The sequence below is a fragment of the Temnothorax curvispinosus genome, unplaced genomic scaffold (assembly GCF_003070985.1).
Source record: "Temnothorax curvispinosus isolate PA1 unplaced genomic scaffold, ASM307098v1 QBEX01005631.1, whole genome shotgun sequence".
Classification (NCBI taxonomy): domain Eukaryota; kingdom Metazoa; phylum Arthropoda; class Insecta; order Hymenoptera; family Formicidae; genus Temnothorax; species Temnothorax curvispinosus.
Window position 1 is genome coordinate 237 of NW_020215411.1, and position 16,473 is coordinate 16,709.

At 34.2% G+C, this 16,473-nt stretch overlaps 1 protein-coding gene and 1 long non-coding RNA gene across 5 annotated transcripts; one reads left to right on the forward strand and one right to left on the reverse strand.

Moving 5' to 3' along the window:
- Window positions 1-444: 444 nt before the first annotated feature.
- Window positions 445-1,555, forward strand: LOC112454992. The gene is made up of 3 exons (XR_003040812.1): window positions 445-487; window positions 747-866; window positions 1,173-1,555. It is a non-coding gene; the product is annotated as an uncharacterized LOC112454992 (long non-coding RNA).
- A 5,978-nt stretch (window positions 1,556-7,533) lies between these two features.
- Window positions 7,534-16,471, reverse strand: LOC112454997 (ubiquitin carboxyl-terminal hydrolase 47). 4 transcript variants are annotated; one of them, XM_025016663.1, is made up of 18 exons: window positions 16,393-16,471; window positions 15,127-15,198; window positions 13,800-14,009; window positions 13,379-13,691; window positions 13,083-13,261; window positions 12,774-12,948; window positions 12,590-12,711; window positions 12,316-12,509; window positions 12,008-12,222; window positions 11,709-11,932; window positions 11,462-11,629; window positions 10,775-11,153; window positions 10,329-10,691; window positions 9,784-10,224; window positions 9,453-9,706; window positions 8,990-9,355; window positions 8,744-8,910; window positions 7,534-8,656 (listed from the first exon to the last, which is right to left on the reverse strand). In XM_025016663.1, the coding sequence occupies exons 3-18, from the start codon at window positions 14,004-14,006 to the stop codon at window positions 8,506-8,508; spliced, it is 3,918 nt and encodes a 1,305-aa protein (XP_024872431.1). In that variant the 5' UTR covers window positions 14,007-14,009; window positions 15,127-15,198; window positions 16,393-16,471; the 3' UTR covers window positions 7,534-8,505. The 4 variants fall into 4 exon arrangements, with proteins under 4 accessions (XP_024872431.1, XP_024872433.1, XP_024872432.1 ...); XM_025016665.1 differs by lacking the exon at window positions 16,393-16,471 and adding an exon at window positions 16,070-16,157; XM_025016664.1 differs by lacking the exon at window positions 16,393-16,471 and adding an exon at window positions 15,630-15,875.
- Window positions 16,472-16,473: the final 2 nt, after the last annotated feature.

Consider the following 16,473-nt stretch of genomic DNA (forward strand, 5'->3'; position numbering starts at 1 on the left):
TCGGAGCAGCGAGGGAATGCTGCGTAGCTGACATTCCGAGCAGCCTGAGAGGAGGAGGAGGAGGCCTAGGATAGGCATCGGGCATCAACGTACCAACACTTCTGGTAAGTGTTACTTTTTATTTTTTCTAAAAATATTATAGAATTCCTTTTTTCGTTTATCCTTATTTAGTTGCTACATTATACTGTGTTTCGAAATATAAATTAGTAAAAAGGAATAATTTGAAAAATTTGATTCAAGTTGATTCTAACGTAGAGATCTTTTTTGGAGAAGTAATTTAAGAAAACATTAATCTGAATAATGAATAAGATGTTCGATGCGCGTGACAATTATTTAATCGGTTCGATTATTTTTATGTTACAGAAAATATCCACGCTGGAAGGACCATCAGCTTCGCATCGAGGGAACACGATGGACATCTCGAGCAGCCTGAGAGGAGGTAGAGGCCTAGGAGAGGCATCGGGCATCGGCGTACTTAACACTTCTGGTAAGTGTTATTTTTTATTTTTTCTAAAGATATTATAGAATCTTTTTTTCGTTTGTTTTTATTTAGTTGCTACATTAAACCATGTTTTGGAATATAAATTAGTAAAAAAAAAATAAATCGAAAAATTTGATTCAAGTTGATTCTAACGTAGAGACTTTTTTCGAAGATGTAATTTAGAAAAACATTAATCGTAATAACGAATAAGATGTTCGATGTGCGTGACAATTATTTAGTCGATTCGATTATTTTTATGTTACAGAAAATATTCACGCAGGAAGGAGTATCTTCGCATCGAGGAAACAGTAACTGACATCCCGAGCAGCCTGAGAGGAGGTGGAGGCCTAGGAGGAGGCATCAGGCGCCGGCGGAGCAACAAGCGGTAAATATAATTTATTTATACATATACTCATATTATATCTTATACTGATGGGTCATTTACTTTTTAACCGGATAGTTATTCAGAAAATAAAAGTTAGAGAAAAATAGTTTTATTTTAGAAATTCTATAGAAGCTTATGTTCAATGGATAGAGTATTCTTAAGAAATTACAAAATTATTTCATTAAATTTGCTTAATAAACAATAATATAAAATTTAGTGTTTATATAGTAATCATTTTTTGAAATATTGACTGTTTCTCTCTCTTGCACCCTGCTTTAATTCGGATTCTACATTTCTTTGTTACAGAATCATCGTAGCGACGTTGCAGAATAACTCCGCTGTTGTGCATCGGTCGGTGAGTGATGATTAAAATTTCATAATTAAGGTAACGAATTTATGACAATTATTACGTCAAATATATTGCAGAGTCAAGTTATCACAATAAATTATTACATATGTTACGTTTCACAGATTCGTTGTCTTAAAATGGAATGACTGGGTCAGATTAGGATTTAACATTTAATCCTGGATAAATCACATAAATTGATTTGTCGTACATTTTGTCATTGTAAATTTCATCCCAAATATCTTTCAGGATTAAGTGTTATATAAATTGGTGCAAGAATGCAATATATACGCTTAGAGATGCTTTTAGCCTGCATATATCACGATTGAAGATAAAAAGTACTTTGCACTATTTTAATCATTTATTGTTATGTATATACAATCTATTTAATATATTTTTTACGTAATCCATTTAACAAAATTGTGTGTGTTCACGATCATTATTTAAAATTATTTGTTCCTATAACGCACCAATTTTAGCCTAAGCTTTCACAGTCTTTTCATATATGTATTGATAACTGGTTTTTATACTAGTTAAAGCGATATGACGTGAGATCTGATAAATTATGTTTTGCAAAACAGAAAATTTTTTGTAACAATTATTTTAAACTTGATTACTTAATTTCGCGTTAATATAAATACTTGATTTTTAAGTAGTAGTATAATTATCGTAGTAAAATGTAACTATCAAAATTTAAATTGTTTGCTCGAGTGCATAAAGTATTCACATTAGCTCAATATTGTGCAGGAACTTGATTATCTCTTTCGGATCTCACGTCATTAATTCTTTATTTCTCATCCTTTTGAGACTCCGTATGCGAAACGATATCGAAAAAAATGGGTCTTAGATTTTTTCAGTTTGCGTTAGTCAATATTGTTATTCATTTACATTTTGCATTTTTATTTAAGTCTTGCATGCTTATATCAGATTTAAATTAAAGTTTTTATTATTCGTAAAATGTAGTCGAATTTATTCGGATTACATACGCGGTTGATTAAAACGGGTTTTTTTCCAAATAACAGCTCCTAACTAATTAAAATCTTTTTTGTTCTTAATCGAGAAAATGATCACTCGCGTAAATTATAGTTTATACGATATTAAGTAGATTTTCAACGCTAGTAATTTTAAAATTACTTAATTTAATTTTATTACAAATGGCCCTTCGCGACGCGGTCGTGTTTCGCGCATCGTGAGAAAAAGCGTAAAATCATTACGCTCATCTGCCGTCTATGATTAGGCGGTAACGGAAGGTGTATTCCTTCTTCTTGTTTCTGGCTTTGCCAGAATGGATTTGGCCATGAAATGGTATGGTCAAACTGGTCAAAGGAGAGAAGATCTACACAAGGTAGGTTGGTGTTGAACACCACCAATTTAGTGTATAATGTGCATATATAGGGAGGGTAATATTTTTTACACATGGGAACGCGTAATCGGAGACGGGAAAGTGACGTCTCCAGCTTAATCTCAATTAATCGCGAACTTAAAATTTTTTAAACTCCCTTTAAAAATCTTTACTTCTTTAATTTCGGGTATCGCGGTTGCGACTAATTAATATTGATAAAATAAACTAATAGTAATAAAACTAAATAAACTAATAAATTCGGGTGGGCAGAAATAACGCGTTAGGTAAATGAAAATATGGTAGGAATATGAAATATTAGGTAGCTATATGAAGATATAGAAATATGGATAGGCGGGGAATATATACATATTATACATAGAGATATTATACTTTGGGTAGGTAGGAACACGAACGGATTGTAACTCGTACTGTTAATTATATGGAGGGGTAAAAGCCATAGTGTCATAAGTCAAATTTTTTAAAATATTGACTCGTGTGCATAGATGCAATCTATACAATATATAAATTGCATTTATGCATACAAGACAATATTTTAAAAAATTTGACTTACACCACTATGGCTTTTACCTCTTCATATGTAACATTATTTATAAGAAAATTATTGTAATAAAGAATTATAAGGAAACGTATAATAAATTTGAAACTGTATGATACTAATGCCGGATATATTATACGAAATCAACAGAAGACGATTAAGATAATAACGGTGTTTATTATTTATCTATAGAATTTCACATTTTAAAAATTATCGTTAATTGTTAGAAATTTCACATAAATGTGAAGGTTTGAATCAACGCTCAAATAATAGCTTCTTGCTTGCAAAATTTGACATTTATCTGAAAATTAAAATTATAAAATTACGATTATATTTTTCAAAATTATGAGATACAAAATTCGTAATAATTTTGAAGAATGTAATCTTAATTTTGTAATTTTAATTATCGTAATTCGTTATTAATTGTAATACGCAAGATGGAAGCGCGGCCGCCGCGGCCAGAATATCCCCTCCAGCTGGCTAGTTCGGACACGAACCATTAGCACGGACGCAAACCATGTGCGGTTACCGAGCGATACGACGTAGTTGAGTTGCACTTTCTCAGGCGGCGCGTCGGAAAATGCAACACAGCAACACACGAAAAAGGCCGGGATGGCCTCTCTCAGGTTTCTCTCTGACATGGATCTTTATTTACAAGTGTCACACATGTATTATATGTGAGGGAATGAACTAAAGAGAGCAAGCCGACACTACATATTGTTGCAGCGTTGGGAGTGCCATCACGCTTCAAGTTGCTCCATCTCGAATGAATCGCATCTAGATACACATCCGAGTCCGCCTTGAGCCGGCGTCCGGTACGGACGTCGGCTCATGCGTCATACATTCGGATCCACTGAAGATACTTTGTGGCGGGCTCCACTTTGTGTCTGTAGTGTTCACTTATGTTGTCAAAGTTTCTTTCGTGATTGTTTCTTAACTATTTAGAGAAGATACATTCTTGTGTTTAATGTGTACTAAGATTAACATCTTTACTGAACATATTGTGAAGAGCAACTTTGTCTTGGTGCAGTGGGACTGAGTGATCTTCTTTCGTTAAGAGAAGATACATTCTTGTGTTTAATGTTTAATACTAAGTTTAACATCTTTACTGAACATATTGTGAAGAGCAACTTTGTCTTGGTGCAATGGGACTGAGTGATCTTCTTTCGTTAAGATAAGTTATATAGGGACAATTGAGACTAATTACTGATTACTATCGCGAATATTAAAATTTATTAGACTTTTTAGCTCTAAGTTTAGACTTCCCGCATTTTGTTAATATAAGTTACTTATGGATAATTGAGAACAATTATAGTCAGTTATATATTCGTGAAATTGAGTTATATCTCCGTATGGGGATAACTTAGCGAGAACCGGTCGATTATATGTCCACGTTTGGATTGTTTTTGGTTATGCATATTTGGTGTTTTCTTTAATGTTATTTACTCGATCGTGAAACTTGAAAACTCTTGCGTACCTTATCACGAATATTAAAATTTGTTAGGCTCTTAAGTTTAGACCTCCCGCATTTTGTTAATATAAGTTACTTATGGACAATTGAGATCAATTACAGTTAGCTATATATTCGTGAAATTTGAATTATATCTGCGCTATATCACGTGATTTCCGTATGGAAATAACTTAGTGAGAACCGGTTGATTATATGTCCAACGTTTTGATTGTTTTTGGTTATGCATATTTTGTGTTTCCTTTAATGTGATTTACTCGATCGTGAAACTTGAAAATTCTTGCGTACCTTATCGCGAATATTAAAAGTTGTTAGGCTTTTTAGTTCTAAGTTTAGACCTCTTGCATTTTGTTAATATAAGTTACTTATGGACAATTTAGATCAATTATAGTCGGCTATATATTCGTGAAATTTGAATTATATTTGCGCTATATCACGTGATCTCCGTATGGGGATAATTTAGCGAGAACGTTTTGATTGTTTTTGGCTATGCATATTTTGTGTTTTCTTTAATGTGATTTAAGATAGTTAATTACTCGATCGTGAAACTTGAAAATTCTTAATGCGTATCTTGAATCGTGTTTATATCATGTGATCGTCGTACGATCTGGATTGAGAGTTTTTCATTATACGTTTCGGCTTTGGCATGGAACATTCCACCTTCGTGTAATTGTGTTTACGGTTTTTGCTGCGTTCTTGGAATATTTCCTAAGGTATCCTTGGGGATGTCAATTATATGTCAATGCTTTATATTGGAGAGGACACATTGTCACTACGTACTATGATTAGCGGCTCTATTGAACATGTTTTGAAGATTAACTGTTATGAGAACAGTTATTGTTTGCTTTATACTTGTGGTATTTGAAACCTTTTGCGTACTTTGATATATATCTGCGTTATGTTGCGAGTTCGCCGTTTGGGGATCACTTAAGGAGATTTGGTCGATCTCTTGGGCGTCCCTGCTCGAGGGGGACGCTTTGGATTTTGACCAAGCGTTTCGATCGTATTTGATATGCATATTTTGTGTTTTCTTTTAATTTAAGAAAGTTATATATACTTGTGAAATTTGGAATTTCTAGCGTAATTTGAATCATAACTGCGTTATATCGCGTAATTGCCGTATGAGGATTAAGGGGAGTGTCGATCCTAATTATTCGAATTAAGAGATAAGGTTGAATCTGATTTGCGAAATTTGAAATCTTTTGCGTACTGGGTTATATCACGTGATCGCCAGTCTCGCCGCTGCAAGCGGCTTGACGGTTAGATTTTCATGGTGTCCTGTACATAGGGGAATTTTGGATACGTGCGTATGGCACATTTTTTTTTTTTTTATTTTTGAATAGTTATCGACCTCTCAGTTGGTCAAAGCAATAATTGAATCGGCTTGAAGCCTCCTGTAATTGATACAAGAGGGCTCCAGTGCCCCCGCCACTGGACCCGTTGTCTTGTATGGAAAGCGTGGTACCATGGCCTATTGAGCCAGAGATCCACCAGGGGCGCAAAGAAGAAGAAGAAGATACACATCCCTGTACCGTGACCGTTGGTTCGAGAGGAAATGAGAGGAAACCCGGTCGTTTCGGAAGAACGGACGACTTCTACTAAATATTAACCTGATTAACAATTAATTCATCAAGTAATGCCTGTACTATTTCGTTAACGCGGATAGAATTATTAATTTTTTTGTTGTTTAACACGTAGAGAGATGTAGAGAGAGATTAGATTGGTAGCAACGAATTAAACAATTAGAAATTTTACTTTTGAGACAATTCTACCGATTGAATTGTTGATTAATTTATTATATAATTAATCGAACTTTTTAAATTTATTATATAATTAATCGAACTTTAGTCGAAATCGCTCTACGATATGCTATCGTAGCTAACGAGCTAACTTATGCTTCACGCACATTCTCAACGCAATATATTCATCACGAAATTAAATTGATAAACTGCAATGATTTTCTATTGTTAGCTATTCGAAAAGTTTCGTTTATCTAAATAATTGCAACTGCATTAAGTTGATTTTTCCTTATCGATTTATCCTTTTACATCATGTTTTATTATAATAGAAACAGAATTCTAAATGTTTATATATACTCTGATGTTACTTTTAGCATTTTTTAAAACGTTCAATATATTTTTAAGAACTGGATAAGGATGACGAGGGTATATGAATCGGGCGGTCTAATTGAGGCGAATGCAGACACTTCATTATTTCATTGTTAATAATTATAAATATAATTTGTTTCATAACTTCAGTGTATTATACAGAGAATAACCTTTGATCGCCGATGATTAGAGAGTTTTAAATTACAATCCGTGTCCAGAGAGAGATGTATTCCACGATCTTACAATTATCTTATTCGCAAAAAAAGATCAAGTGTAGCTCGCTGCTTTCATTGTTATCTACCTTGCTAAAAGATAGTATCAGACATTTTTTAAAAGATAGTCATCGACATTTTTTTTTCTTCATTCAACGATTATAAAAACGATGATCAAACGATGTGTGAAACCTAGCTTCAAATGATAAATAAAACGTTAATAGAGGATAACAAAAATAAATAAAGACGCAACAAATAGAACTATTAAGTTACCACGTGGTCTAGTTCATCAATCTTTCATCCTTACGAGGAAAAAAAATCAACAGAAAGCAGCTTCCAAGCGAATAAATATTGGCTGCTAAAACGATGAATGTTGTTTCACACTTTCAAGCTAGAACACTACCGTACACATCTTCGGAACCCATGCACAAGAAGCTATTTTTAGTATTTAGTATTATTGCAAAGATAATGCAATGATATGTATATCTCTTAAAGTACAAACAGTAATCAAATGTAATATTGAGTAGCAATATGCTCCCAAGTTTTGTATATCGGTAGTATGGTCAGGAATAAGAGAACGTGTAAAATCGTCTGTTTCTCTCACAAAATCTCTTTCTAAAAATCTTTTTTTTTTCTGCCGTTATTTCCGAATTTATGCACATTATTAGTATAGATCGGTTAATTGAAAAATAATAAAACGTACATGTGATAACACATTTGTTATTAAAAAATTGATCACATTGAGTGATTTGACACATGCCATCACACGATAACTGCCAGGTAAAATGCTATACAAATACATTTTAGACTCAGAAATGATTGACAAAACTCATGGAGTAAAGTTTCATGAAGTAGCAAACCCATAAGTTTCATACGCTAGAAAAATACAAGTTTCATCATTGTGCCAGATAAGTGATAACAAAAGTATTGATAGTTTGTATATACAGTGCAGTTCTTATACAATACTAGACATATAACTGTTTCCAACAAAGAGCAATGCCTATTTTATAAATATATTTTAACAGACATAAAGATATAAAGATTTCTCTATGTACAATAGAGAAAACCGAGCAGATTCGCGAAAATAGTAGAGTAACAGGAACACAAGTTACATTGTCATGCAAAATATTGAAAAAGTCAATAACACACGTGAATTTTCATTAAATCAGAAAATTTGCTCATCGCTATTATTAGTTTTTTTTTTATGATTAATCGTACTGCTCAGTTTGATTCTACAGATGGAAAACTGATTCAACAGACCAGGTGATATCGGACATATTTTACACTTCATATAAATCATTCATATTCTAGAAATCTCGAAATCAGGTACGAATACCGGGATTCCGTGTTACTATATATAACAATTCATGAATCCAAACGCTTTAAAAAAATCCAATAGTTTCAAGAAAAAGCCGAAAATCTTTAGGAACGCGGAAGCTTTGAAATGCTGAAGACTCACTGGAACACAAAACATTTGGCATTTGAAGAAATATCGATTTCGCAAATACCCAACACGCAACCATTTTATGTGCAAATGTTTTGTGTTCGCACATCTGTCTATTTAGCAACTCAATTTTAGGAGATTGGTGCTCTCTCTCTATGGACGATCATTCGGTATCCAAATATATTTTAAGTGCTCTCTCCCGACGTGGACTGTAACTCGAAGTAGTAGAAAGCGGTGTTAAGCGTGAATTTTCCTTAAAAGCGATCTCCATTACCTCGTCGGCATTTAATTGTTTTGGTTTTTCCCTATTGTCCCTGTAAAACAAACCAAAAAACTTAGTGAGATTAAAAGGTACGTCACATAGATTTAACAATCGAGAAATATAATAAATATATGCATACCTGTATAAGAAGACGGCACCATCTTCAAAATTGAAAGATAAACTATCGTGATGTTCACTCCAATCATGCTCATTTTGGATTCGAAGCACAGAATGGTCATATGGAAAACTACCTTTTCCCTTAGCTATATCTATATGCTCTTCCGGAATATCTGATATTGCGGAAAGCTAGAAAGAAGAACAATGAAAAATGTAAGTCCATTTTATCTTTTCATTGATACAAAGCGATTTTTTTTACACATCTTACTTTCTTTTTCAGTTCTTCGACCGTTCTATTATCCATAACAATTTCTTGGAATTGTCCAAATTGCAATTTTGCTGGTAACCACCTTTTTACGAACACGACAATCTGATCGGTGTCTGTGACTGTCTCTTTATCTGGTAGTTCTTGAACAATCATTTCAAATGTTTTCGAATGAAATCGCAGATCGTCAAACTTCTGTTCATTTAAAAATACTTTTGAGGCTGTCTTATAACACTTTTTCCTAAGCCGGCATTTTTCATATGGTATATCTATATCGTATTTTCTCTTTATTTCTGCCAATATCTCTTTCTTTGCATGTCCAATCGTCATATCTTTCGAGACAATCCATTCGTATAAAAATTTGTAAGGCTAATAAAATTTTAATCCATAATAAGAAATTTTAATAACAATAATGTAACATATATAAAATATACTTTCTACGTGTGCAAAAAAAAACAGTACAAACCTCAATGGAGTTGATCAGTAGTTGGTATAATTTTACTTTGAATTCTCCGTTACGCAAAGCTCGTCCGAGTTTCACATTAAGTCTTTCACCATCCTCGTATGAATTAAGTTGCTCCGTCAAACAGCTGCATTCTGATTCACCAGAATTTGATAGACGAAAAACTTTAAAGTACTTCACAGGCACACCCACAAATGGTTCTAAATCTTTCTTCAAAGTGCTCAATCTCATTCTTTTATCCACTAATACTTTAAGTACTGTAAAAAAAAAAGAGACAATTTTAAATTAAGCAACCAATAGTCATAGTCACTAAAATTGACTTTGAACGACATACATTTTTGTTGAGTACTATCTGCATATGGTGTAGCTCTAAAGTAATAATCGGAGTCGTCATCAATATCCCAGTTTTCTATTTCGAATTGCTTTGAAATCATATAGTCTTTATCATAGGGGCGTCTATCCCACGATTGTGGTTCAATATCAACACTTTCCGGTGCATCGCCGACCAACGTTTTATCACTATCGCTAAGGCTACTATCTTCACTATTACTTTGTTCAGGAGTATTCCATTCTTCAGTTTCCCCTAACTGAGGACTTATATTTCGTATGGTGGCATCCTCGTTACTTCGGGTACAACCTTTCGAGGTTTCGTTATATTTCAAACTGGCATCCCAATGTGATTCAATAACGCCAAGTTTCGATGGACCACTGACAGACTTTTCCTTTTCTTCATTTTTATCATCTAACAATGGGATATTCAATTCCTCCAATGTTTCTACATAAAAATTATAATAAATTAAAATTTTTGTAATACGGCAATTACAATTGTAAATGTTATGTGACATTCATTTTGCAAACTATTTAAAAAGTATATGTCACCTTTACTGGTATCTGGTAACTGGACATGCAGAGAGATAACGTGTTTGAAATTCTCTATGATTCTGTGTACTGTTGATTCTTGAAAAGGTTTGTTATTATCTATATCGTACATCGTTGATATGAATATTTTATTCGCGTTATAAAATCCTTCAGTTTGCAGGTCACTATCATCATTTTCCACTGGTCTAGTTTCCGGATATTTTCGCAATATTACTTTCATTTGTTTAGGATCCATATTAATAATTTTTCCTACGGTTTGTTTATACTCTTTAACACTTTGCGACAATAAACCTCGGATATCGATCGGACCGTCAATTACCTCCTCTCGGGTTACGTCTATGACAAATACTTTAGTTGCAACCCCTAAAACGTAAAATTTGAAAAATTTAAATTTTGACCGTAAATATTGTAATTAGCCATATACATCCGTCCCGTCTTATACTCACCACCTGGTAAATACGTCTCAAACGTTTGATCTTTGCGACGAATTTCTAATAATAAATCGAATCGACGTGAAAAGCGCCATATATTTCCAACAGGTTCATGCTCTCGATCATCGTAACTACATTCTATTAAATCAGTATTATGTTCATAAGTAACTAAACGACACTGATCCAGACTCACTACGTTCTCAAGACCAAATTTCTTATACGCTTTCTCCGTTGCTTCGGCCCAAGTTATGTCAGGCATGACATATAATTTGACATTCGTCAATTTCCCTTCTACCGGATGATGACAGTACACTTTCAACACAGGTATAGACATTTTCTTCTCATGATTTTTTCTATCGTTATCTTCACTTTCCTTCATTTTCTTCAATAGTTCCTACAAATTGGATAAAATAATGTATTAAATAATATAGTGTACCTTGGAGTGTTTTCCTATAAAATAAATTTTAAAAAGGCAAAAAACCTCTTGCAGTTAAAATTCCTTAATCATTGAAAAAATTTTTATTATTCTAGAAAAATAATTATAGTAACTATAGGTAATTGGATTTAAATTTAAAACTGTAAGTGGAAATCAAACAAATAATTTGATTATTGATTCGAATTGTACAAACTATTTTAATTCGAAGTGTAGCATACAATTTATTTAAATTTGTATCTGAATTCTAGTTTTTGTTTGAATCTTACCTGAATATGTCGTGGAAAATCTTGGGTTTGCATAGGTAGAGTATTACGAGCACGATCGATTTGCCTATACATGAGCATATACGCATTCGTGCTACTGCTATACGCACCGCTATAATACGCCCTCGAAGGTCCACCGCCATATGTTTTCTGGATATCGTCATGAGTTATCTGAAAATATAACACAATCGAAAAAATTGTTAATAATGTCAAGAAATATAATAAGTTGCGTCAAAATTAATTTTTATACCTGAGTAACGCTTTGGTCATTAAAACATAACCATTCTTGTGTTCTGAAATCTTTTATATAAGCATAATAATGACCTCCGCTCGCACTGCCGCTGTGAATCATGATTGAGAACAGTTCATACATGTATGGGCCTTTTCCCAGCATATAAGTACTGCGATTCTTTTCATTCTCGTGATTATGCGTAGTACAACTCGATGTCGACGGTCCGTTGCTCATATCAATACCTGAAGGTGGACATACACATCCTCTAATAATTCTGAAAATTGTTTCGATAAATAATCACATCCATAATATTATACCTTCATCATCGTCTTGATCATGACTGGCTGAATGATTACTGTTGGAAAGGCTGTTGTCACACGGTGCACAATCGTCATCTAAAGTACCGCTATCTGTCGTGGAACTATCATCGCACTTGATACCTAAACCGATGTCTTCCTCACCACCTGGAGATTCTTGACTCGTTGTAGACGAGATAAAAGAGTTCAAATTTAATATATCCGGGAACGTGACTCTGAAATAGCATAAATCACGGTAATGTGAAATTATTTCGAAATTAGGAATAGAATTTTCATTAATCAAATATAATATTGTACAATTTACATACTTATCATTGAGTTTAATTCTGTGGAAGGTTTTATAATCAAAGTCAAACCGCTTGAGATGTAAAGTTAATAGGTACGGAAATTTCGTAAACTTCAATCCTTTGTGCGCATCGCATTTTTTATTGCACTTTTCACAGTGATACTGATTAGTTCCTTCTAATGTTTCATATTGAACAAATGCTTTAATCGCTTCCTCCTACGAGAAGAAAAGCTTTTTTTTATGTATATTTATATGTATAAATGTAAATAATATTTCAAATTGCAGCAATATATTACCACACTGTTATATGCAACATTGCTTCCAAACGGCCTAACTGGTAATGGGATATCAAGAAATGTATCTTCTCTTGATTTCTCTGTTCCACACTCAAGACATTTAACGTAATCGATCATCTTTCCTAGCGACATAGAAAGCAAATTACAGATATTTTCACAACTTACGCATAATGATATTTTGTACCTTCGTAAAGTCTATTGATTAGATCCGCTTGTTCTGTATTTTTGAATTTCTGTTCCAATGCATCGAACATAACTCTACAAAGTTCTTGAATATCATGCTGCTGCCATGCTTCGGTAGAATCCCACCCGAAACTTTTGGTTAAGGATGTTGTTTCCACTGCAGATCTTGTAGATGTCTATTTAAAAAAAATGTGATTATTAAAAATTATTTTGAAAACAATAATATTAAAAACACAAAAATTAAATTAAATATACGTTTAAAAATACATTAAATTTATTAAGATATTAAGATTATAAGCACACGTTGTACCTGTAAATTGAGAAATAATTTCTGTAATTGATATGGTATGCTTAGAGCTTCATCCTTTTCTGAACCATCTACGTATTCCCAGTTGTACAGTGCATTACGAAATTCTGGTGTCATGTACAACGCTTGGAGAAGACTGTTCAAGTAACAAGTCATTGCTTGATTGACTAAACCGACATAGCCTTGAAGAAATTACAAAAATAATTATACAGATATATATATTTAACAATACTAAAAAAAGATCTTCGTTAATATATACGAATATATATTAAAATAACTCTTAAATGGTGCTTACATACTTGTTTCAGTTTTAATAAAACTTCTGAAATTAACTTCTTCTCTACCATCTCTAACATCTTCCCTAACATCTTCCCTAACATCTTCCCTAACAATATTTTCCTCAGTCCATCGTTGTTGAAGGGACGGTGCACTTGTGAGATTATACGTTGGCAGATTATAATCCATGTTTTTCGGTGGTGTTAGATCAATAACAAAGGGTACTGTTGGATCAACGACAAATAGAGTATTTTTCACTTCAGATAAACTCGGATCAACTGAGAAATCCACTCCAATCTGCTCCACCGTTTTGTCTTTCACATCAGACAAATCAACCTAATATTGGATATAATATGGATTAGAGTATTAGAACATGTATGATTACACATCATATGTAGTATTAATTATATATATTTAAAGTAATTAAGATGTAATTAAAATAACCATTGTGCATGACGATGTGCATAGAAGTAATCTAAAACTGTCCAGTTGCATGTGATAATGTTCTTCAATATAGCTGTAAAGTTCCTTCACGCGTGTCGATGCATATAAGGAAAATTTGTCGCTAGTGCAAAGTTTATGGTTAGCCTCAAAAGGTATATTAAACTGAACGACACATACTTGAGTCTTTTCACCAGCTTTGCAAACCATGATCTGCGAACAAAATGCCAAGCACATAAGTTTCATTAAATCACATATTTATTATAGCAATTAAAAAAAAAAATATATATATATATATATAATCTAGGAGTGTTATGACAAATGCATTGTTATGACAAAATAACTTTCTAAGAAAAACTAATTGTACGATCTCATTTAGTTCAGATATAAATGTAATCGTAGATAAGTATAGTGCCAAATTGTATCTAACTTTAAATAAAACTTGTGTATTATCAGATTATAAAAAATAAAAATCTTTAGAATGAATCACATAATTATCGATAGTCTTTTAATAAAAAGCTTTAGATAAAGATTTATTAAAAGACTATCTTAGCAAAGACCTTTTGATAAGAAAATTATTACATTTTAACACACTATAGAACGAAAAAAGCACGTATATCTCATTTATTAATGGAATATAGAATTTGGAAAGGTGATTATTAAAAAATCATCAGATACTTTTGAGTTGACCAAATTTGGCATTCTGCCATACTGACGGCGGAAAATGAGCAAGATCTACGCAACACAGCAGGATGCTGCTCTGCGCGGCATGACACAGTACGGAAAGCCTATAGAGCCTCCAGCTATATTTAGAATGTCTAAACCAAGCTTGTGAAATGGCTCTCTTTTCTGAGATCGCAACCCATCTCTCTTCCCGCCTCTCTGCTTTCCTATTTTATAATCTTCATTTTTTTTTTAATCGCGAGACAGAATTAAAGTATCAAACAATTATCACAATTACTTGAGATTACTAATTATAAACTCTCATTGTAACTGTTCTATATAAATCTAGTTTTGAGCTGAAGTAAATAAATTCTATCTATAAATCTGGTTCTGCGTTATATATTTAGTACTCTTATTTAGTTATTATACACATATATAAGTCAAGTTTCATTTTTTATTTTATATTTCTATAAAATAGGAATTATCTTTATCTTGTTTTATTTGTTATTATAGATAGCACTGACTTTTTCAAAAATTACAGGCAACGTCTAATTGAATAAAGATAAATAATATGCAATGTTTCAGTTGAGATTATGTACATCTAAGATACATTTTATAAAGAATTGAAAAACCTGGGGATTAGATTAAATTTTATTATTGAGCTTACCTATTTCTTTACTGGTCTATTATTGATGTATGCTCTAACGTAGAAAGCTTATTCCTAACCAACTGATCCAACCTGAAAATGTAATAAAACACATAAGTATAATATTATAAATATAACAATATATAATTAAAAATATAAATCATCTAATTTGAAGAATTAAAGAAATTAATCAGACAAATATCGTTACGAGTGACACGTGCCGTTCATAAATTTCAATTTTACCAAAATATAACTTTATATTTCTTATAGTATTTTCCACGACGTATTTACTTTTGCGACATGCACTTAACGCGCTATAACTCTGTTAGACATGATAAATTTTGCCTAGAGCGATAAATATCAATCTATTCAATTGCAGTAAGCACAACTGGTGTTCGATAAGTGATTTAACAATCGATACAGCAACATGTAAGATAACAATAATTAAAAATAGGAGATTCTCAGCGTTCAAGGTATTCAAATAAGACTCCGGTAGCCTCTGCAAGATATCGTATTCCAAATACTTCGTGTAGAGAACACGGAGGAGCAACGGAAGAGACACTGTTTCAAACAAATCGGCGTCTCGACGGGGACGTTCCCGTTCTCATCGGGGATCTCTCGACCCGGTTGCATCGTGCCGCATTACTAGCATCGCTCGCGCGTCACGCGTGTATTACGCGCGTTATGTAAATACAGATATCTGCTTAGTCGCGCCAGAGAGTAATCGTATAGGTATCGGCGACAGTTGGACCCACGGCGGCACGACACTCAGGAGATCGGAATGCGTCGCCGCGTCGGGGAAAGCTAGCTCTGCTTAGCGCGTGCACCCGCGGCGCGCGAACCAAGCCGCGATCGGGCGATCGGCGCGGGGCGACGAGCGACCGCGGAGCGGATCCGCGTGTCTCGCGCGCGCGGAATGGTCGCCGATACGGCGTTGCGACGACTTCCGAGAGCGGGTTATTACCGCGGCTGTGCGCGATTCGATTGAACGAGCAGATCCGCCGAGACGGGCGGACGAACGGCCGGCCGAGCGAATTTCCGCGATGACAGAGCGGAGACTGACCAAATGTGGCCAAAAGAGAGTCCAGCGTCCTCTCGCTCTCTCTCGCACTCTCCCCGTGCGTCACCCGAGCCGCGTTCCCGGCGTGTTCCCCGGCGAATACGTCGCCGGGAGCCGCGCGGCGTGCCGTTCCCGACGTGTCCGACGGCACCGTTACCCGCCGCGGCCAGCCGGAGCACGCTCGCGGTTCGCGCCGACCTCGCGATTCAACACAACTGGCCCCTTACCGAAATCACTGACACATGTGCAACGCACTCACTTTACGCCATGTTTTCCTGCACGGCGCATCACTCGCTCACGGGAGTCAC